The following is a 23,499-nucleotide window of genomic DNA, read 5'->3' as shown; positions in this document are numbered from 1 at the left end:
GGCGTTTTTTCTAAAGCTGGTCAGTAATTATGACTCAGCAGCTAGCCATTAATTGTCTATACGCATTTTTAGTTCGCGAAAATTAGCGGCAAAGCCGCGCGAGGCTTGGACGGAAAATCGTCATCAGTCCCAAGCCTCACGCGTACAGAGCCTCTTAGAGCTCTAGCCTTGCGTGAAGGGAACCTATGAGATCAACTCCATAGAGAATATATAAATCCTTTAGAGAGGCCTGTAATCACCCTTGAAATAATTAATTTTTTAAGTTTCTTCAACGTCGCTTCCTATTCTATAAAGAAAGATAATAAGACACCGACAACCGAATTAATGTTGTTAAACAGCGGAAATTTTTATCTCCCCTAGTTTAATGCTTGGATATTTCTATGAGTTTTTCTGAATTAGTTTTGTTAATTTACGCTTCCTGGCTTCTTACTTTGGTCCTATTTTAAAACCGACACAGATGGCAACTTTAAGAGCAAGTAACCTGGGCGGGAGTAAACAGCGGTATTGTGGTCCAGCGGTTACTACATTAAACGCTGGTAATTAAACATGGTGGCATGGACAGTTTGAAGTTCGCATCTCAGCTGTTTTTATAATCTTTCTTAATATTTGAGACGATGCGAATCCTTAAACCAAACTGGGTTTCACACGAAGGTAAAACTATAGATTAATATTTTACACGTAAGTGGTTGAAGAAAAAATTAGTTTTCTTTGGAACTAGCTGTGATCTAAGCTTCTGGCGCGACAGTTCAAATCCTCAATCATGTTTTCTTGGGAAATTCTTTTGACCTCTTGACGAATCTCTCTGAAAATCAATTTCTAAACTTTTTTTATTCGACTCAAGAGTTTTAATTGTTTGGTTTTTGCGCGTGTCCAACCTTGTATGAGTAACTTTGAACCTCGCATAATTGATCTGGAACACGCGCCCCGTCCACATTGTTGTCAACTGAGATTAGTTAAAAACTGCTAATCGATTGAAAAGTGTTATTGGCTTTGCTGATTTTTCTTTTCTAGGGAGACCACTATTTTCTGTTGATATTCATCCAGATGGATCTCGATTTGCTATTGGTGGCCAAGGTACGTGGTGTACATGTACACAGTTTACAATTTGTGAGATTGTCCTTGCTGCTGGCAACGGTCAAAATGCTTTAAGGGCCCTCACGCCACCTCGTTGGTAAGCTAGGCAGTTGCCAGGCAGAAAACAATGTTCTATCGGTTTTTTTCGTTTTGCACATTTTGCTGATGGTAGGCAACACCTCTACAACACCTGTAGAGCAGCAAGTACTTAAAATTTGCAACGAAATCAAAATGTTGTTTTTATCGTTATTGACTTATTCCATGCTGATATTTAACAATTTGGATTTTTAATTGCTCCAGATTAAGATTTAGAAGAATGAGATTGAAGGCAAAGTGTGGAAGTGTGAATATAGGAAATTAAGGGCTGCAGCTGGGGCTGTTAGTGGCTAGTAAACTGAAATTAGACTAAACAAGGGGACAAGAATCTGGTGAAAAGTGGCAGGTGCTAAGAGGATATGGAAGTGGGTCCTGAGAATGCTCTTCTAGTGTGCAAACTTTCAAGAAAATCATGAGGTTTTCACAAAATGAAAGGGAAAATTCATGGGTCACATATATTTCAGGAGGCATGTCACTCCTCACACTCACACTCACACATGTCACTCCTCACACTGGTTCAGAAATTCACAACTTATGCTTACCATTAAAAAAAAAAAATGTGTCATGTATAAATTTTGTCCTTAATCACTTGTCACATGTATACCAATTGCCATCCTCCCTGAACCTGTAGGTAATACTCATGCATTAACAAAAACATGTGTTCAAAAAAGTGTACCTGAGCATCAAGAATCTATTTTAATGTGCTGCAGTCAACTACATTTTCACATTCACATTCAAGTGACACAATGCATGATGGTTTAATGAGTTAATTGATTGTTAATAAATATATTTTTCTAAACACATTAGCATATTATACTCTTAAAGTATCTAGAAATTGCTTACATGTATCTTTTTCTGGATGCATAGTGCATGTTTTCTTATGTTTATGTTGACAATTTTCAGGGGATGATTCAGGAAAAGTCACAATTTGGAACATGGCTCCTGTGAAAAATGAGGAAGATGAAATGAATGAAAATATTCCCAAGTTATTGTGCCAAATGGACAATCATCTTGGTGGGCTGCATCTTATTGAGTTGTTGTGCAATCAATTGAGTGATTGAATATGTACTTGTGCATTGCGCATGTGCAATTATATTAGCACTTTCTGTTTAGATGAATATGTTACTTATGTTTTGGCAGCTGAACATTTCAATCCCATCTACTTTTGCTGTGTATAAGGTTCAAGAGACAACAAACATTTAACTCTGCAGGAGTTACGAATGTGCTTTGTGTGTTGAAAGCATTATGTAGATGGGTTTCCCCGTTAGCCTTTTCATCCCTAGGAGTGACAGGCATCTACCATATTTATTCAACTATAAGCTGAGTGATTTTTACACAAATTAAATCTGAAGTGAATTAAAATTTGGGCTCTAGAGGGGTCTCGGCTCATAGCCGAAAGTTAATTTTAAATTGAGTTTTTGGATCACATTAATTTATCTGAGTTATGATTTGTTGCATTTCAATTGAATAGTTAGCTTTTTTTGTCCTTTGCATATTAAATTACCATAAATCACCATTGTCTAAGCCTCATTTATGACAATTAATGTGATTTTTTCTCTGAAAATGTTAGGTTTTTTCGTAGGTAACAATTCAGTCTTATAATAATGAATGGGTCTTGGCTTATAACTGGGTGTTTTAGATTTATTTTTGGTTCTCGTTATGCCAAGTCTACATGTACAAAGTTTGGGGTCTGGGCTCATAGCTGAGATTGGCTTATAGCTGAATAAATATGGTAATATTTCACCAGAATAAGACCCTGAATCACACATTTAGGTCATGAGAATAAAGGAAGTTCACTGACACAGGGAGCATTGATTGTTAAACAAATTCTCCTTGTTAACTCCTCAAGAAATGTACAGAGAACAGTATGGAGAATATACATGTATATACTGTATGTTAGGGTGTAAAGGTTTGATGAAATACTGTAAATCATAAGTGAATTATTTTTCAGCATGTGTGAACTGTGTTAGATGGTCTTGTGGTGGAAAATATCTTGCAACTGGAGGAGATGACAAACTCATCATGATTTGGCAAATGGCAAGGTAACAGAGAAAACCTCATGCCAAATTGATCCTCACAAGTAGATGTAAACAGTCTAACTGCTATTCTAATAGTAGATATTTGTCTTTGAACTGGGACCAGGATAATGGGAGCAGCAGCAGTATTTGGTGGAAACAACAGTAAATTGAATGTGGAGCAGTGGAGATGTGTCAACACTCTAAGAGGTCATAGTGGAGGTGAGTCTCTGGTCAAAGGTCAAAGGTTTTAACATTTGTTTACTGGCACTATTTCTCATCTACTATTGTTAGCTGTGCCAGGTTAATGCCTGTATATTTGTATATGTGTGCCACTACAAGCTGCAAACTTAGAACCATGCATTTATGTACAGGTGTACATCTTGAAAAAATTAACCCTTTAACTCTCCGAAGTGATTTGCATATAACTTCTCCTTACAATATCCATCCATTATCCATCAAACAGGTAATGAGAATACTCAAATGTATCAGGTAAAAGTTTTTATCTTGATCTAACACCAAATTCTTGCAACTAGTTTAAAGGAAATATCTAGCAGCTAGAAGGGAGAATTAACAATCAGATCCTGGGAGTTAAAGGGTTAAGACTGAAAAGATCAGAAAAGGTGGATGCAACAAAAACAAATACACACTGAAAGTCACATGACCCACTCTTAGGCCTGAACAATTTTGTACTAAGAATTTCACTCTTACTCTTTTTCACTTAGCCAGTGGAAAGCAACATGTTATATTTCTCAGTCAGTGCATGTGCTTTTATTGGTTAATTATCAGGTGATATTTAACTGTTAGGCCCACAAAATTCAAAAGTTTCTTTTGAATTAAAATCTTCCCTTCCTAGTTGAACCCAAAGATATAATAAGTATCTTTAGTTAGTAATCTTGTTTTTTTGATTGGTACTGTTAGTTAAGAAAGTTTGTTTTTGCTACTCAGATTTAAAGCCTGCATGCTCTCATGCTTGAGCCACAATTCTGAGTGGAAAAAACATGGTGCAGAACTTACAGTATGCAACTTGGAACTTAGCTAGTAAGAGGTTTGAATTGTACTTGAACTGTTAGCATTAACAGTCTTCAAGTTTGCGTATGTAATGTGTAAGGTTTAACCTTGTAAGCTTGTGTTATAAAGCTGATGAGCACTTCTTTCTTGACATTCACCCCATGTGTTTGCGTTAGATGTGTTGGATCTGGCATGGTCTCCAGATGACAGCTTCCTTGCATCAGGAAGTGTTGACAACACCATCACTATTTGGAATGCTCAACGATTTCCAGGTTAGTGGCTAATTCTCAAATTATTTTAAAAGAACAGTGTATGTGGCCACAATTTCAGCTTTTACTGACAGTAGCAGTGTCAAATTTTTTTTTTGTGTGTGCAAACTTGCTCAAAACTGTGAATTGAAACATGTCTCTTGCAAAGAAATGAACAACATCCAGTAGACACCAATGTACAGTTTGATATTTTGAATGTTTGGGCTTATAATTATTGGGTGCTATTGAGTAGTTGTGACAACAGAAGTGTTGTTTGGCCAGACTTCAGATCTGTAGCTCAAGAGTTTGAGCCCTGGCTGGTTAAGTGTATTGTGTTATGTTCTTAAGCAAAACACTTCAGCCTCATGTTACATGTACCTCTTTTCACTCACGCACCGGTTGTTTGAAAGTTGGATAACGCTATCCATTGGATAAAACTCTATTCGGTGGAAAACGCTATACATTTTGCTATCACTTATCTGCTAGATAGCGATTTATCCATTGGATAGCGTTATCTGCTTCGAATCTGGTATTAGATCAATTACTTGTCCCATCATTGATATTTTTTTCTCAACATTTGTCTGTTTGATTTTATTTCAATATTGTAAGGAGAAATTCTGTTTTGGTCACTCATGGGAGTTAAAGGGTTAAGATGTGGAAAAGGGAGTAAATTTCTAAAGAAACTGTGATGTTGCATTTGTGGGAGATTCATGAACTGCTGTACTATGAGTTAATTTGCTTTTATCAAATAAGTTGGTAATGTAAGTTGGCCTCTAAAGAGAGTTTCTAAAGCTGATATTTTGAGCTCTAGCCCTTTGTCAATTTATTATGATAAAGGTTTCACACTAGAAACATCAGGTTTTGAAACTCTCCAGGGTGGCCAGGTTATGAATTCAGTTGATAGACAAAGAAATGCTAAAGCTGTGGCAATCTAAAAGACTATTTTGAGACCCAACCTTGTATGATATTGTTTCTCTTATTTAAATCTTATTTCTTTTCAGATGTTGTTACTGTACTAAAGGGCCACAGTGGTATGGTCAAAGGCATCACTTGGGACCCTGTTGGAAAATATCTTGCCTCTCAATCCGATGACAAGACTTTGAAGGTTTGGCGAACATCTGATTGGCAGCAAGAGAGTGAAGTAACTGAGCCATTTGCTGAATGCAGCGGTACCACCCACGTTCTTCGTCTCAGTTGGTCACCTGATGGACATTATGTGGTATCAGCACATGCAATGAATAATGCAGGCCCAGTGGCAAAGATCCTTGAGCGGGATGGCTGGAAGATGAGAATGGACTTTGTTGGGCACAGGAAAGCTATTACATGTGTGGTAAGATTTGATATGATGAAAAATAAAAAATTGTGTATAACTACAATAATTGTATAACAGCAGATTTTGATCATGTTGTCTGATTATGCTCCACGAGAGTAGTGATGTATAATTTAACATTCCAAACACTTGTGCTTAGAACTGTGTGATTTAACATGCCTTATATTTTTGCACTTGGAGGTTCTTAGAACAGCATAATGTCGTGTAACTAATGCTGTGTTGAGTTGCATTTGAATTGCTTACTCAGAGTACCTACCCACCATGTTTTTCTACTGTGACTTTGTAAGAGACTGTTGATTAAAACCTAAAGTTTAATTGGTGAATGTCACCTTTATATTACAACAAGTAGTCCTGTAGAGCTAGGAGAGTGGAATCAAGAATCAAGAGTCAACAGTGGCTTTTATAGACTAACTTCACTGAATTTGTTAACTCTTAGAGATTCAACCCAAAGCTATTTGTAAAAAAAATTGGTGAAGAATCATCTAGACCCAAGGTAACATTTAAAATACATGTAACCTCGATGCTTACATTTACATGATTATATCAATGAGAATTCTTGCGTTTTAATCATCAAATTTTTGTTGTATGTTGCAATAATGTCAACAGCAGATTTTTTTTTTCAAGATGAGGCTTTGCAATCTGGAGTTATTTTTGTGTTTCCTAACTGTTATATGAAGGCATACATTATTGTGAATTACGGTCAACTCGCCGACGGACCAACTCGCCGACGCCAACTCGCCGACGTGTAAAATCGAGTAGAGACGTCGGCGAGTTGGTCGTCAAATCCAATACAACTTATTAGAAGTTAAATATACAGAAAAGTAAACGATATTTAGTAAAAAAACACTGGTGAACATTGGTGAACATCTAACAGAAGCTTAAACATTGGCGAACATTGGTGAACATCACCAATGACTATAACAGCTTAAGACGCGAACGAGTTATTGTGCGACATCATGTCAATCGCTCAGATTTTTTAATGAAAACTTGGCTTTCTAGACGAGATCTTTAGTAAAAAGCATTTCTTTTTATTTGCAACAAAGTTTATAAGGATCTCAAGGCAAATAAAGCGAAGTAAACATCACCAATGACTCACACAACTCATTGGCGTCTACAGCCAATTTTGTTCATTGGCGATGTTAACGTTAATTTGCCTTGAGATCCTTATAAACTCAAAGTTTGAAGCTGTTTGAGTCATTGGTGATGTTTACTTCCCTTTTTTTGCCTTGAGATCCTTATAAACTTTTTTGCAAATAAAAAGAAATGCTTTTTACTAAAGATCTTGTCTAGAAAGCCAAGTTTTCGTTGAAAAATCTGAGCGATTGACATGATGAGTCTTTACGGTGTTGTTGTCGCACAATAACTTCTCGTTCGCGTCTTAAGCTGTTATAGTCATTGGTGATGTTCACCAATGTTCACCAATGTTTAAGCTTCTGTTAGATGTTCACCAATGTTCACAAGTGTTTTTTTACTAAATATCGTTTACTTTTCTGTATGTTTAACTTCTAATAAGTTGTATTGGATTGACGACCAACTCGCCGACGTCTCTACTCGATTTTATACGTCGGCGAGTTGGCGTCGGCGAGTTGGTCCGTCGGCGAGTTGACTGGTTACCGTTATTGTAGTGCATTGCTATTTATTTGTTTCCAGCCTGGGACAATTTAAACCAAAAATCTGACTTATGAATTGAACCCCAGACCCTAGTTTTACAGTTTCATCTCTTAGCTACAGAAAACATTTTAGTGACTTCAATGCATCTTCATATAGATAAAGAGACCCACTTTAAAAATTTTTTTTCTTAGTTTGTAACATGTGACTGTGTTTGAGAAGTGAATCAGTTATCTTTTTATTTGCTAACCAAACTCAACATTTACAAGTACCTTGAGTTCATATTTACAAAATCATTTATGATCATTTCATTTTTGTCATATAGTATAATGTACATGTATACATGTAAATATACATGCCTTTTACATGATTGTTTGATCTTTGTCCTTAGCAATATTCTTGTTGTGCAATTGGAAGCAGGGATAGGTCTCTTTCAGTGTGGGTATGTACATGTTTCCTGAATTTTGAAGCAAACTACAAGCTACAATTTGACATGACTATGCAGTGAATAACTTAATTTATAATATATATTGCTGATTGAATATTCAGTGCTAGATATGTGACATTGTATACAGAAGCTATTGAAAGTGGTTAGATCAATCATGTAGTGGTGAAGTTGATAATGAGAATGCAAACATTTCAATTAAACACAGTGGAGTCAAATTTTAGAAAAGGCTCCCTAAGAAATGGTGTCAAAGAGGCACTTACAGCTTGCATTCAAATGAGCCCTGTCCTCTGTTACTCCCTTAATTGCAAATTTAACTAAACTGATTTTTGGATGAAACCCTCTTTCTCCACACCAGCTAACATCCCTCAAGAGGCCTCTTGTTGTTATGCATGACTTATTCAATCACTCAATCATGGATGTATCCTGGTAAGTCTTCTTGACAAAAATCTGTACATGTTAATGTTAAACTACTTTTGACATAAGAAATTTGGCAGTATCACAAATAAATATTTACAAATAAATACATTATATCTACCCTACACACTCCTAGAAATTGCTTAGAAATTAAAAACATGAAAACCTTGAAGGAATACGTTATGGCTGTTGACATGATTGTGAACGAGCATGCAAAATTGTAATTTGCAGGAGTGATTCAGGTTTTCAGCTGCTGGTTTGTTCATGGGATGGATCTGTGGCGTATGCTGATTTCACAGCTGAGGAACTGGGTAGGCCTATGACTGAGGAGGAAAAGGTGTGTGTTCTTTACTGAAATCTCTGAATTAATATAAATCAGCTTTGGTTATTGATATACATGTAGAGCAGCTACATCATCAGAAAGATGTGTTGTCATGCACTTAAGTCTCATTTTTCATTAAAAGAGTATCTGCTGAAAGCAGGGCCTTCCAGACACTGAAAAGTAATCAGCGTACAGAACTGATGGAATAGATTTCAATATCTCTAAATTAAACTAGCTTAGTGTTTGGTGCCAAATCATGAAATCCAAACTTTTTCCCCTGACCAGATTTTGTGGACATAGTGTCTGCCAAATGCCACATACATACTTATGGTCTTTTAGTACATTATAATTATCTTTGCACTTTTTGTATGAAGGATAATACAAATGGGAGAATATTATGCTGCAATAAATGAAGTTAGGAAATAATTGAAATGAACGTTTGGTTAAAGAATGTTACTTAAAAAAGCGTTTGATTGTGTGCCTTTTTGGGCACGATTTAATGTCTATTACAAAATTTGCACTATTAACAGTAGAGTGTAGAGTTCTCGACGTAGTTTCTCTACAACATTATCATGTGTTGTTGTCGAGTTTAAATCACACACAGTCAGTGTTTTAATTCGATTATTGAAGGTCATTCTTAACTGCTGTACAGCATTTAAGATTTCAATTTGGATTTGTCCATTCAACCGTCATTTTCCCTTGTTTGTTTTGTAGGAAAAGTTCCACAAACAGGTTTATGGCATTAGCATCAACAGCAGCAAGACGAACTTAGCCAGTGCCATTATTGAGAATCCCGAAATGTTAAAGATTCAACAACGACACGCAATGAAACAACAGACACTGGCCAACACAAACAAACCTCCTGCTCCACCTCCCCCGTTGATTCCGTCAGGAACACCAACCAAGCAAGATTCGTCAGCTATGAATGGTAAGTGTTTTTAGAACGTGGTGTACCATAGGCAGCCCAAGCTCGCTCAATGTGCCTCGTCAGCAAATATGAAAATATGTCTGTATTGCGCTGTAGGCGAAGTACAGTGTAAGGAATTGTGTCCGAATGAACGTCACATCGGTATCAGGTGACTTCGTCCCCATGCACGGTCGCCCCAAGTTTCGTCGCCCCCCTTAAAGGTCAAAAGTTGAGGGCGACACAACCACATCAAGGGGCGACGAAACTTGGGTCAACCGTGCATCAGGGCGATATCACCGATAACCATCGCATCCTTAACATGAAAATGTCAACCATAGTTTTGAATTAAAACACACTTACGATATACCTCGCTTCTCTATTTGTTCCTTTAAGTCTTGTGTATTTTTTTACGCTGATTTACTATAGTTAAACTGGTTTTTAGTTCCCTTGCCTTTTTCTTCGATGTTAAATATTCTCAGAAAAATCCTGATATTTCGCCAGTGGCACAACGTTACCATTTTTTTCTTAATATTTACGGAGGCTCGCTCTGCGAGCTTTAGCTTTGTACCAGTCGTCATCTTTTGTTAACCTGGTGGTATTACAGTACACGAGTTTTCATTGACTTCTATATTTTTCTCTGTGTGTTTCAGGCAGCACTCCCATGAAGAGTCCGTCATATTCATTGACCAGTCCAGTTACAAGGAGCCCAATTGATCCTGTGGTGAGTACAGACTGGGAATTTTGATTTGATGTATGTCGCATGCGGAAATGTTCGATTTATTTCGCCCTTTAAAATGCGTATACGTACTGGATAATAAACTTTACATCCAATTTTTTTTTTAACCTTTAACCCTTTATTCTCCCAAAGTCACTGGCTTCTAATATCTCCTCACATTATCAATCTTGAATCAAATACAAAGATCATGAGAATAAAAGAATTGATCTCCAATTAAAAAAGCCCCAGATTGCTAAATAAATTCTCCCCGTCAGTATCATAGGAAATGTAAAGAGAACAGTTTGGAGAATATGAATACTAATAATGTCAGGGTGTTAAGGGTTAAGCTTGTATTGCCAGAAAAGCACAATGGTGAAACCGCTGGCCTCCAACCACTGTTATCCAGGTTTGTTTCCAAAACCCAGCATCCGATATGAGCTAAGTTTGTTGCTTTAGTTTCTCAGGTGTTGCTTTTGCAGAAATACCAAACTTTCCCAATTCAGTTGGATAGAATTAAGAGTACTAGGACGCATTCGTCCTGTCTAATTAGCTTTTAAAATTAACTAACTGAATGTCTCGAACGGTCTAATTTGGCCTGGATCCGTGAATGAAGAACTACCGCGTGCATTTGGTAATGTCCATTTATTTTCATTAAGCCAGATTTTGTTTCTCTGTAGAATGTTTTAGAAAAGCAAGTGGAAACCAGAACCAAAGATGGTCGTCGCCGCATCACTCCACTCTTAGTTTCAACTATGGAAGTGAGGTGTGCTGCTTGCTATGTTTTTTTCTTCTTGTACGACCCTTATATAGAAGCAACGTTGTACTTGTGTTCATAAAACCTTGTTTGTTTTCAATCGTATACCTTTAGAAAATTTGGTTCATTTAAATTCGAGAACTGCAAAACCCAATTTTTTTTGAGTGTTACAACACTCAAAAAACAGTAACGGTAAGTAAAGTAAAGGTTACTGTCCTTATTCCTTTTCTTGAAAATACTGCAGTATTCTTGACATTTTATCTTTGCAAATTTTCACTTTTCTCTTATTTTCTTGTTTGCTGTACTTTCGAATGTCGTTCGGTGACACGAGGTCAGGCAGGGGAGGAAAAGGCTTATACATTACTTCTCTTGGGCCAAGAAAATATTAATCCTCTTTGGGCTTTTGCCGATGCCTGACAGGCTTTCCTATTCCTTTTAAATCTCCGATTCGAAGAATCGCCTTTGCAGTCCGAATTTCCTGCCGCCTAGAAGTTTTTTTTAGCTTTAAGAATGCAAATGCGTTTGTTAGAAAAAGCATCGCTTGCCGTTTTGAAATGAAAACCTTTGCAACGTCGATGCTCTGTCCGATAGCGGAAAATTTCAGGGCGATAAATGGAAAAATTTCATTGATTGATGTAGACTATCGCAAATCGGACCGCCTTTGTCTTGCTGCAAAATACTTTGTACTCATCTGCTCCACAGTGACTCGCCTGTTCCTTTTGGAGGATCTTCAGCTGCTATTTCACCCCCCGGAAATTCAAACCCAAGTGGCGCATCTCAGGTGTCGAACTCCATTCCAGCCACATCCCAGGTAAAAGATGTTTACATGTAGATTGACGAAGATAGTACATTTGAAGCTGGGTCTTTGGGTCATGTCGGTCTCCCTAGGTCATAGGTTTCTTGTGGGATTTGGATATTTTGTTTGTCCCACACTCGTTCCATTTGAATAACATTCTCCTATTTTCGACGAACCAGCTCTAAATTTGCCACCTTTTTTTATCCATTTACAAACACGACTTATCTGAGCAGTATACTGGCGCTTGAACCTACTTCATACCCCAGCTCGTCAACAACTGGTTTCTAGCATTTTTGTAAATACTGCACATCTTTTTCTTATCTGTGCGTTACCAGAGGTAATATCCCGGATTACCTCTCACATTCGTTGGAAAACTGCTCTGTGTAAAGAATTATCACGCAGGCTGTGGAGTTACACGTTTCTCCAGGAAAAGTATCTTTACGTTGAACTGAATATTTTTCCTATTTAGAATTTAGTGGCACTGGACTCGAGAATCGGTGAAAATGCAACGACAGGATTCACAAGCAAGTAAGAATAGTTAATTTGATTCATAAATAAACGTACCTACACCGTACAATTTTCATGTTGGCCTGAGTGTAATCTGTAAAGGATCCGAAGGGAAGACTCGGTAGCGTCATGTTATTACAATTAATCAAACGATCTGGATTCGAGTTCTACTGATGGGTGATCGTGAGGTGTCCTTTGGTAAGACATAGGTATACTCCCTTTCGAGCATCCATTTAGTTAATGAATACTTCCTTCCCTTCTTTAAACCAGAAAAGGAAAAGCAGTGGATGATGGCCCGACCAAACGCACGCAACATTTCAACGCAGCGTCTTGCAACATTGTTTTGCGCACCGTGTTACACGCGATTGGCCACCTTTTAGCAACAAGTTGCATCAGAGCACGCGCGCAATTATAGGTTTTCGTCTTTAAACATGACAGCAAATAATACCCAGGTCACGGGTCACCAAGAATGTGGACTGAGATGGAGACCACGTCGTTGCTAGACACGTTGGAGGATTGTCCGTGCCTTTAGAACATATTCGCAAAGTTGCAACACTCAAGAGAGACAAGGGAACGAACTGTTATAAGGCGCTCTTGGTATCAGCGTGTGCGATATGGAAGCAAAAGTAGGTACATAAAGGTCAACGAAATAAACTGTTGCAAGATTTTGCGCACGTTTGGCCATCTCCTCTACCACATCTCAAAACACGATCCAACAATGTTCCAAGAGGTTGCGTTGAAATGTTACTTGCGTTTGGCCCGGCCCTAAGGGAAAGGGTCTGGGTGCCAAATAATCTGGGCTTGCGAATTGGTTAACTAGGGTAACCATCAGCCGAAAAAAAGCTTGTAAAATTATTGAAGTCTGTTGTTCAATGTTCTTCTTTGGTGTTTAGGTCAAAGGACAAGACACCCGAGAGAGCAGAGATCCTCGCCGTAAAACCTGTGTCTGCCACCATGAAGCCCATCACAGCAACCAAACCTACCTCAACTCCCACAACAACGGTGTCTTCGACCTCTGCGTCAACTACTGCTACGACTATTGCGGTGAAGAGGAAATCAGATACGCCCACATCATCACAGTCTAAACGAGCCAGGAAAGATGGAAGCAGTTCAGGTATTTTGTATCTTAATATTTAGTTGGATCCATGACTGCAAAGAAAATGGCGCTTTTTTTTTTTTTTAACAATGGCATTTATAAAGGAAGATGATTATTCTGAGTGTCACGATTGTTAAACAAAGAATAAAATTAGAAAGCCTCACGAAGAATCGAACCTCAAACCTTCGGAGCTGACGGTTCCACGCTCTAAAAGCGATTCACAGATAACTCATAAGTGACTAAGGCCATATACGAAAGCCAGATACAACATGCATAGAATCAGCAGTGCTGTGAGCGTCCCTTGTGCGGATAGAAAAGCAGACAGACTTTTTTGTAGACCAGGTTAGAAATATTTCACTCTATTTACTCTATTAACACTGGAATTTGTGTCAAACATCGAAACATATCTCTCTCTATGACAGTCAATACAGTTGAACTTCGTTTTTACAAGCTAACACCTAAAATGCCAATCCCGTTTGGCCACATACAACAGGTTCGCCTTGGAAATTTTTTAAGGATTGCAATCACAAGCTGATAAATAAAACAAAAGCTATCATTTTTGTCTCTTGGAAAAGTGGTCGCTTTCAAGTGGTCTTCCAGGAAAGCTCGACTGTAATCAAGATAAGTTCAGCTCCAAATAAGCGTCCGTTACCCATCACTTCGAAATTCCGCTCTTTAAATCGCGATTCCACCCAGGCACTGTTTCCACTTAAGGGCTAGCACCAGCAACATGCACTTGACTAAATGTTTTTTTCTATTAAACTTTGACCTTTCCGTATTTTGCAGGTTCAAAGAGTGCAGGTGGCTCTAGCAATGTAAGTAACTGTAAAACCCGTCAGTCAAGCTCAGTTCTGCACCTTTCTTAACAGTGATTGAAAACTGTATTCCCCGTCGTGAATGCGACAGAGCATGTTTCTCAGGGTATCAAATGATGTGAAGAAGAAATTTATAACACTGCGCTGAAATCCTTCTGCTTGTCCTTTTCAGGGTAAAAAGGGTTTTTAGAGTACTGCTTGGGTTCGCTTAAGAGTTATCTACTTTTTTGTTTGTTTGTTTGTTTTCTTAGTCTAAACAGCGCGAAGATAGAACAGATCAAGAGGAGAGTGTCGACGCCTCTTTACATGTGAGGCATTCTGTGGCTATTCCTTACCCCACCCCACAGAAAAATCTCACAGTCCAGGTAACTTTGTGATCTAAAATGTCAATGTTATTGAGCAGACATTTCTTATGGGGCGTGAAATTTCTTTTCAAAGGAGTAATGTGTGATAACACGTGCTTTCACTTCCTTTGCAGATTAAAGGAAATGGTGGTGAGCCTGCCCTTACACTTGACCTAGAGAACAACTTGGCCAACCAAGGTAAACAAGGTTTCTACAACCATCCAGTTAATTTTTTAGTCGCTTGAATAATACGTTGGTCTCTACCACCGCAGACTTTCATTGTGTATGTTGATGAAAATCGTTACCTTCGCATGAGAAAGTGATTTTCTCGGACAGATGTAAGGTCCATCGTAGCTCGCTCCCTGACGAGATGTCTCTAGTTGGAGGAATAACAATTTGTAGCTATTTTAGCAGAGCACCAAGCAGCCTTTTTTTGCTTATGTGCCTTGCAGGAAAGTGTATGTAGTTCATCAATCAAGGCTGAACGATTCCGTCACGTCTTGTTATCGAAGGAAAGATTTATAAATGGTAGTGTACAAATTCATAAATTTGATTAGACACAACGTTTCTTTCACTCATCCCACTGGTTCTTTTTAGGGCCCAGAGCGCATATCTTGAAGTGTTCTGCTGCTGGTAAACCTTTGTGGGAGACTGTGATTATAAGTCCCGGTATAGCCTTGGCTGGCAATCGGTGAGTTAGGGTGGACTCGCTAAAGATTCTGAAGGAGTAAAATTATTTGTATTTCTCCTCTAAATCCAAGAAGCTTGAGATACAAGGAAAGAACAGAGCCAATGATTTTGAGACCCAATGAGTCAACGCAAAAACGCAGATGAAGTATTTTTGTCAATTGTCAAATGATTTTTAACTTTGTGATCTCCTTTCATTTTGTTTCTCTGATTTTCATTCCCCGTAAAGACAAGTGGTCTCCGTGGCTTGTGAAAACCGAAGTATCGACATGTTTTCTTCCACTGGACGAAAGTAAGCAAGTGTCGTTTCTATATGCAATTTACACCATAGTGTGAACTTTGGGATTCGTGTGGCGAAGCGCTCACGTGAATTTCCTAAAAATGTTTGAATTATAATTGAACAGAATCCTACCTTCCATGGTGTTAGACTCACCAGCCTCCATTCTGCAGTGTAGCCGTCATTATGTCATGCTTGTCACCTCCTCTGGGGGAGTGTTTGTTTGGTAAGTATTCAACAAACGTCCTTTGGTTTTGAAGTTTTCTCTTTTTTTTTTATGGAACCTCTGCTAAGAAAAATTGTCGTAGTTGTTTGTTTCGTATTTGTTATGATGTTTTCTTTGAAAACCTGTTAGAGAGTACATTTAGTTAACACGACGTTTTAAGTATAAACTTTTGACCCCTAAGAGTGACTCGCGTCTACTTTCTCCTTCCAACATCACTCTGAATAAAACATTAGGGTCACAAGAACTAAGAAAATGATCACCAACTTAAGAAAATCTTGATTTTTAAACAAATTCTCCCTGTCCACACCTTAGGATAACTAAAAAGAACAATGTGGAGAATATGCATTCTGATTTAAGGGTGTAAAGGGTTAAGAAACGTTTTTCTTTTTACCCAGGGACACAAAGAGAGTCACCGCAGTGCTAAAAAATGAATCAGTGCTTCCACTGCTATCAGGTATGTTGTAAAATTTGGAGGAAGAAAAAATTAACCTTTAGCGATTACGGGTACGTTACACATGTACATGTATACATTTATTATTTGATACATAAAAGATTTGCAGCAAATATTTGCAAACGCTGAGCTTACCTGTTATTCTACAGGTCCAGATGTGACGATTACTCGAGCCTCGATTTCAGAACGAGGATTTCCAATCATCACCTTGTCCAATCACGCATCTTATTCCTTGGACACATCTGTAGGGGCGTGGTAAGAACATGTTATTACAAATGGGTTCAAGCGTAACGTACAGTTGGAAAAAAGTGAACTCTGGCTCTGTTTTCTTTGTCCTAATTTCCACTGATCCTTTGAAGTTTGCTGTAACTGATCTTCACTCAAGGCCTTTCTATTAAGGCTAATAGCTTGAACTTGTGCAACATGTTTGATACTTGTTTCAGGAATTATCCTTCGTAATAGAATCTTGGGGTGTCAATCAAAGCCGATGGTCAGCGGTCTACCGCCGGCTAGAAGACCTTTTACCGCCGTCTGTTGAGCCGGCAAGCTGCAAGCAGGCTCTTGCGTTTGGGTTATGCCTTACTGCCTAGGCACCTAGTGCACGATGGGTAGCCACTTAAGGAAGATTTCATTGAAACACGTGAGAGTGATAACATTTGATACCCGCCATAAATGTCTAGTTGACAAACGTGTTCGGTCAAGATAGTTGGAAATTTTCCAAGCCCCTTTTTCGTTGCGTTTCCATGGACCAAGATGATGTGAAGGAGCGCTAATCACCCTTAAAAGAATGCGCAGTAAGAATGCAATAAGATATGTTGTTTATAGGGTGCAGCTTATTTACGCTGATGACCTCCTGGCTGTCAACTCTGACCATCAGTCGGTGGCGCCATCCCAAGATCCCCTTCAGGCGAAGGGTCCTCTCGCTCAACTACAAGGGCAGAGTTCGAGGTGCGTCTTAAAGTAGTTTTGTTGGTTTTAAAACTTAAGGATTTGAAAATTTATGACATTTTTCATGCTAAGTTAAATGCTGTCGAATCTCTTCAGACTCTGGCTCAAGACCTCTTCCACAACTGTAAAAAACCTCACATTATTTCTCAAACGACTGGAGGGCAGACGGCAAAAGTAGACTTACAATGGCTATTGCCATTTATGAAAACGCGTTGCTTAATTTATCCATCTAAAACATGTCTTAGTATTGATGTGTAAAATTTATTTTAAAATAATTTGATTTTCATTGTGTCAGAATCGGGCGTCAGTCCTCAAGAATCTTCCGGTCAAATACAGGGAGACAACAGTCTGCTACAGCAGTTCATCTGGAGGTTAGTCAGAAGCCGCAACTACTCAGAAGTTCATTTGATTCCCAGTGACATCATTCTTGAGATAGAATCTGCAGTGAGATCTCTGTCAAGCCTTTCCGTATTTTTGGTGTATTCAAGGAACTAGCATTTATTTTGAAATACATGCTCAAACCTCCGCGTGAATGGAGGGGGGGGGAAGGAGGCATTTAAGTGCAGCAGCACCACTTTTACCCCCCACTGGCGCGTGAGCTAATGCAATGCGATTCCACGGAAGTTATATTATAATATGCATCTTACATGCCAAGAGCAGAGAGAATTTGAGTAGGATATTAGTAACTATAGAGCAGTTACGCTTCTTGTCGGTCATGCCAAGAGAAAGCTGGGCCTTGTGATCTGGTCATTTTAGGTGTAAATTTATTATGTTCATTTATTTATTTTCAAGAACCAACTGTCGTCTTGCGTCGCCTTGGGATCTGGTAAAGAGTACTATTTTTGGTTGACAACGTACGTACGGTATCTCTCTCAGGCAGGTTCGTGAACCTTTTTATATTTCAATTAACTAGCTTATTTCTACTCTGACTCCTCATTTCGTAAGGGGGGACACGCACTCCTTTATTTGGCCAGACGAGGGAACTACTCTCAAACAGATTATAGTTTTCGGGGCCTGAAGGTGTACAGTTGCATCATGTAGTCTTGAGTAGAGTGTCTCGGGGCACAATTTATATGTGTGGTCCCAACAATCTCTAATTTTGACGATTCTTCCTGTTGACACACCTCAATTTTCACAATTTTATGTCTTGAACAGGGTCGCGAAATAAACGGGTTTTGTTTACAAAAAAAGTTTAAAGACGTCCGCGATTTACCCCCACCTAAAGTTTCCTCGTCTGCCCCTTCCTCCCTTGTTCTTCGGGTAAACGAGATGTTTCCACTCTTCCAAACGTCGTTTTAAAACTTGAGATGTGTGTTTTTAGGGTTTGAACCACGATTAAGGGAAGTTTGCGAGGAGCTACTTGGACCTCCACACAGGTAAAGAAACCAGATTAATAATGAACACAGAAAAGAAAAACAATTCGTTACTGAATTCACTAAGCACACCTTTAAATGAGCTCGTGTTTTCCATAATACAAACTGACGTTAACCCAGTCTAGAGTTTCGTCAGTTTACAATTTAAAAAACTGCTAACCACCATTTTTTTCTGTATTGTAGCTGGTGAATTTTCGTCAGTTAATTGGTTACACTGTTTCCTGGCTGCTTATTCTTTTTCATGTTTATTTGTTCTATGAACTCGGTCATTTAAACATTTACCTCCCATAGGATCGTTCATTTGTGATTTTCAAGACAGTCACAGTCAATTTTCTTTTGGTTTACGTCCTTTTAGTTTTTGATTTGTTGTTGTTTTGTTTTTGTTATTGTTATATAATTTTTGTTTTTGTGTTGTTTGTATTTTTTGTTTGTTTACATTTTGTTCTTATTTTTTTATAGAACAATAGGAGCACAAGACAAAAGTGTCAATTGGAACCCTACCATACTGGTAAATGTGACAAATCAACTTTTCCTTTTTTGAATTTATGTATTCAATTTTTATTTTTTGTCATTTTATTGGTGTTAGTGCAATTTACCGTTAGAGCGTCGAAAGTTACTTGAGATTACACTGGTTTTTCTTTATTTGCTCTGTGATTGGTCTAGAAAACTCGCACCATTCTCAACCCATCAGATGCAAAAATAACAGCATCACGACTTGGTCGCTTTAGGTGGTTTATTTGATTTACTTTGATATCTCATTGGCTCTTCAGGCTATTTTTCTTTTTTTCTGATTGGCCGTTGTGATTACTTTGGTTTTGTTTTACGACACTCAATCGAAAAGTGTTCTAAGCGTCGAAAGTAATGGGGGATTGAATTGCATAGATGCGCAGCTAAACAGATGGCGACTTGGTTACACGCGTTACATGTCTGCGTCTTTTTACTTCCACTGTCATAGACCTCTGATGATTTTTCCCTTGTTTTAATTGTTTGTTTTGATAACTGTGGTTTTCTCACTGGATCGAAATGCGCCCTTGTAGCACGCCAGTTTTGCTTGGTACCGTTCCTTTTCCATTTCATGTAACACAATTCGCATAATAGGTAATTTGTCAATGTGCTTAATTGTTTGAAATATTTCCATTTTTAGGGACACCAGAAAAGAAATCTTTTGCGTGAACTGTTGCCTCATATTGGTAAGTTCATAATGGGGTTCTTTCAACCTTTTAGACCCTGTGAGCAACTAGCGTCTAATTTCTCCTTAAAATATAACCCCTGAATCACAATTAGTGTTACGAGAATAAAGGAAATGATCACAAACGAAAGAAGCTTTAGATTGTTAAGCAAATTCTCTTTGTCAGCACCTCGGAAAATGTATAGAGAACAGTATGGAGAATATGCATACTGATGGTAGGGTGTAAAGGGCTAAATGCTAGATCGACGAATATGGTGAACTGTATAAACGAAGCTTCACATACCTTCCTTACAGTTATCGTTATTTATTTCACTGGACTTATTTATGGCGCGTTTTCTTTCAGGAACAAACATTCGTCTACAAAGGCTCTTTACAGAGTTCAGGGAGCAGCTAGACGCACTCAACGTGCGGTGACATACGACGGGTTCTGTAAGAATGAACTGCTTTAGAGGTGAACGTAATAGTGTTTGAACTGTGCAAAGAGGCGTGACGAGATGAGTGTCACGCACGGGTTAGTTCAAGTTACGGATGCTGTGACGTCCAGTGTCAAGTGTGGAGGATCAACAATGGGTAATATTCGAAAGACTTTCGCTTTAAAATGGCGAAAATAAATATCGCTTAGATTTCTCAGCAAATAACACATTACTCACTGAGTATTGGATGTCAGTCAAGCGAGGGGGCATTTGAGTGCACGGGACGTCTTGTTCCTTTAACAGAGTAGGAATCAGGAAACACAGCTCTTAGGCGCTGAGGGAAACATATTATAGCGACGATAGTTTGAATATCTGCATCATGTCTCGGAATAATTAAAAAGTGGGTCTTATTTTGGAATGATAACCGCATATCATGTAAGTGCTGTTGCCGTCCGTTACTGTATTCATACCTCCCGCTTAGCTTTAAGGCTTACTAGAAAATTTCGTTGGAATTACATTATGTTTTACAGTGTTCTGTTACATTCTGGTTATACCTCTAATACTCTATTCACACCAAAGCGTAGACATGTTTAAAGCTGTTTTGCTATAGACGGTTGAAAATTGTTTTCTGCATCAAAGCAATGTTTGTCTACTTCAAATTTATCACTTTGAAGGTACAAGCTGGTGACTACTTGAATCTTATGGAAAATTTGGGTTTTAAGTTTTCTGTTTCTGATTTTCATTCGGTTAAATTCGGTTCAACTAAACATGTTGTACTGGTGTAGATGGGTAGAAGTCGATACAGAAGTTCTTTTTCATAAAAGTTTTCCACCTGAAAAGTTCTTTATTCAGTATTTCAGTGCATTCGATGTGTTAGCTGTGCGCTTCGCTCTGCACACTTACATGGTCGCCATAACTATTTTGCCGAGCGCTGTAAGATATCGCTGTTGAGGAGCGCTACTGTCAAAGAAGTCACACGATTATTCCTAGACCGACGCTATGAACTGAACAGTAGTATACTGATGTTAAGCGTCGCATTCAAATGCTGGTAAATAAATATTTTGTTAGCAAAGGTGTGCTGTACACTTTGGGTATCTCAAATGCTAATTCTCATCGAACTAGTCAGTTTCTCCGTTGTTTATTCACAGCAGTCTTTGTGCAACTTCTTCTTGTCCTTGTAATCTTTACCTTAACCCTTTAACTCGGAACAGATCAGCATGTAACTTCTCCCTATAACATCCATACATTATCTAGCAAACAGGTAATGAGAATACTCAGACTTATGGAAGTTGCTGGGGACCTTAAGCAAACCACGACGGCGACGGCAACGAGGAAAAACAAAAGATCTAATTGGCAGAACAATAGCTCAGCACGTACGTTTTAAAACTTTGTACATTTCTTAGCCGCCTTACGCAAAACAAGAAAGTGAAATCACCACAATTAGCGTCGTCTGCAAACCGAAACCGCGACGGCGAATTATTTTAATTTCCATTCGAAACTCAACGCTTCTTTAATACGTTATGCTGAAGTTGAGGTGTGGCGCTGTATGAGACGGTGAACACATGCAGCCATTTTTAAAATTCTAATTAAAGGAAATTCATTTTTTAATCGAAGTCTTCCTTAGCGTTGATGTCCTGACTGCTTAAAGTCCCTGTTATCTTGATCTAACACTAAATTATCCTTGCTAATTTAATTTACAAGGTAATGTGTCGCAGCTAGAGGGCAGAATTAACAATTAGATCCTGGGAGTGAGAGGGTTTACTGAAGGCATTGTGTAGGAGCGGATTTCGTGGGACTTTATTTTTTGTCCATCCGGAAAGATGTTCGTGAAATTTTTGTATCCATTGTCAGCATTGAAGGTACACCTGGAAAATGAACCGCAATGAAAGGTGGCATAAATTTAGTCAGAGTTAAATCGTTCCACTTTGTCATTTGCAATCCGTGTCTTGTAATATTTCCTTTCCTTTCCTTACCCATCCTCATTGCCTTTTGTTTTTCGATTTCTTACCCCGCTATTAAGAGCATTCTTCTTTCACATCACAATAGTAACCTTATATCAACGGCGTATCTCCGTTTGCATCCTTTTCGTTTATCCTAGGTGTATGCCAAAACGCCCTCACACAAGCTCCCCGCTAGTGCTTCTCCCTCTTGACTTTCCTCTGTGAACTTGACTATTCCCTTGCTGCCAGCGGTTGAGTCCAGACGTTTTACAGGCTTTTTTCATTCCAGGTGTTTTGTGTATGCAAACACCTTCGTTAAGGGTCAGAAACACCACATAATACCGCACGATCTTACCAGAACGAACTGTCACACTTCACGGTCTTGTGCATTAAATCATTTCTAACCTACACGAACCTTAAAGTTTTGAAACGATTTTGAATTCAATATGATTTTGATTTAAATAAAATAATGAAAAATTGATTATAGTTTGGAATATTGCAGAATACTGAACTATTGAAGTAATGGCAATAATTTGATATAACAGCTCAGCAAATAAGGCAGACGTTATGAAAGAGAAGTTATGTATCAGTTTTCATATCACTTTCACTACCTTGTAAAAGCCAAATGGATATGCCGGTTGTGATAAGAATAACAAAAAAAAATAGATTTACTTCCCGGATTTTTCTTGAAAACGAAGCTGACATCTGCGGTCGTTGACTATGTATGAATCACGCGCAATGGGAACTAACAGTTGGTCACAAACACTTGTGATATCGTTTTTTGGTTTTTTTTTTGCATGCAATTTTCGCTGCGTTTTTTCATCGTTGGTCTTCTCATTAGTTTATATCCTATTCGCATTCGCAATTGTATCTCTCAATCGTCAATTTTGCATCAAACAACTTAGCACATTGCACAAAACACTTTTGGTTGTGGTAGGAAATTTCCTTCTTCTTACATCTGAGGTTCTCTAGAACTTAATTCACGTTCTTTCCCCAGTTTTTGCTAAAGCAAACGTTATCTTGAAGGTACGAATTATTCAAGAAAAATTAAAAAAGAAAAGAAATTGCGACGCCAGATAAACCCAATACCGCGATATGTTCAAACATGTTTATGTGTAGAGTCTGTCTTAGATTTATTGAGATGAAATTCTGAAAGACAAAAATAATAATTTTACATGTAATCCGCATGTTGCATTTTGAATATTAAGTTCTCAACTTGGAGTAGAAAAGCTGCATAGAATATGAGACCTTTTTAATTCTTTGAAAGCTATGACAAGGGAATTTGTTCGATCTGAAACTGATTCCAATTTTTTTGACGTTCAAAGATTAAATGTTCAAAATATTACATGAATTTCTTGCAGGCATATTAAAAAAAATGGGATTAATGCTCATAATCCTTTTAGAAATAACTTCGTTTTGAATAGATGTAAAATGTTTTTGGTTGGAAAGCTTTGCAGATCTTGCAAAAGGCTTTTTGGACGTTTTTTTCCTCTCT

General features: G+C 38.2%; 1 protein-coding gene across 1 annotated transcript; it reads left to right on the top strand.

Annotated features, from left to right (window-relative positions):
• The first annotated feature begins 521 nt into the window (after window positions 1–521).
• On the top strand, window positions 522–21,864 carry LOC131771288 (protein HIRA). The gene is made up of 32 exons (XM_059087063.2): window positions 522–651; window positions 1,012–1,074; window positions 2,074–2,184; window positions 3,122–3,212; window positions 3,313–3,407; window positions 4,373–4,468; window positions 5,446–5,774; window positions 6,211–6,267; window positions 7,774–7,824; window positions 8,186–8,256; window positions 8,476–8,581; window positions 9,281–9,494; window positions 10,124–10,194; window positions 10,866–10,951; window positions 11,645–11,753; window positions 12,208–12,266; window positions 13,139–13,359; window positions 14,128–14,156; window positions 14,408–14,521; window positions 14,635–14,698; window positions 15,098–15,191; window positions 15,417–15,479; window positions 15,592–15,690; window positions 16,086–16,144; window positions 16,291–16,396; window positions 16,967–17,089; window positions 17,385–17,460; window positions 17,882–17,969; window positions 18,411–18,465; window positions 18,922–18,970; window positions 19,607–19,652; window positions 19,995–21,864. The coding sequence occupies exons 1-32, from the start codon at window positions 615–617 to the stop codon at window positions 20,063–20,065; spliced, it is 3,003 nt and encodes a 1,000-aa protein (XP_058943046.2). The 5' UTR covers window positions 522–614; the 3' UTR covers window positions 20,066–21,864.
• The last annotated feature ends 1,635 nt before the right edge of the window (window positions 21,865–23,499 follow it).

This window comes from Pocillopora verrucosa, chromosome 2 (assembly GCF_036669915.1).
Source record: "Pocillopora verrucosa isolate sample1 chromosome 2, ASM3666991v2, whole genome shotgun sequence".
In the NCBI taxonomy this organism is placed as follows: domain Eukaryota; kingdom Metazoa; phylum Cnidaria; class Anthozoa; order Scleractinia; family Pocilloporidae; genus Pocillopora; species Pocillopora verrucosa.
Note: the sequence above shows the minus strand (reverse complement) of the source record. Positions and strands in the feature narration are given on the sequence as shown.

Excerpts from the sequence above, each read along its gene's own strand:
- LOC131771288 (XM_059087063.2), top strand. The coding sequence starts at position 615 with ATGCGAATCCTTAAACCAAACTGGGTTTCACACGAAG. Across the intron at positions 1,075-2,073 it reads ATTTGCTATTGGTGGCCAAG|GGGATGATTCAGGAAAAGTC; the intron begins GTACGTGGTGTA and ends GACAATTTTCAG. Across the intron at positions 4,469-5,445 it reads GAATGCTCAACGATTTCCAG|ATGTTGTTACTGTACTAAAG; the intron begins GTTAGTGGCTAA and ends ATTTCTTTTCAG.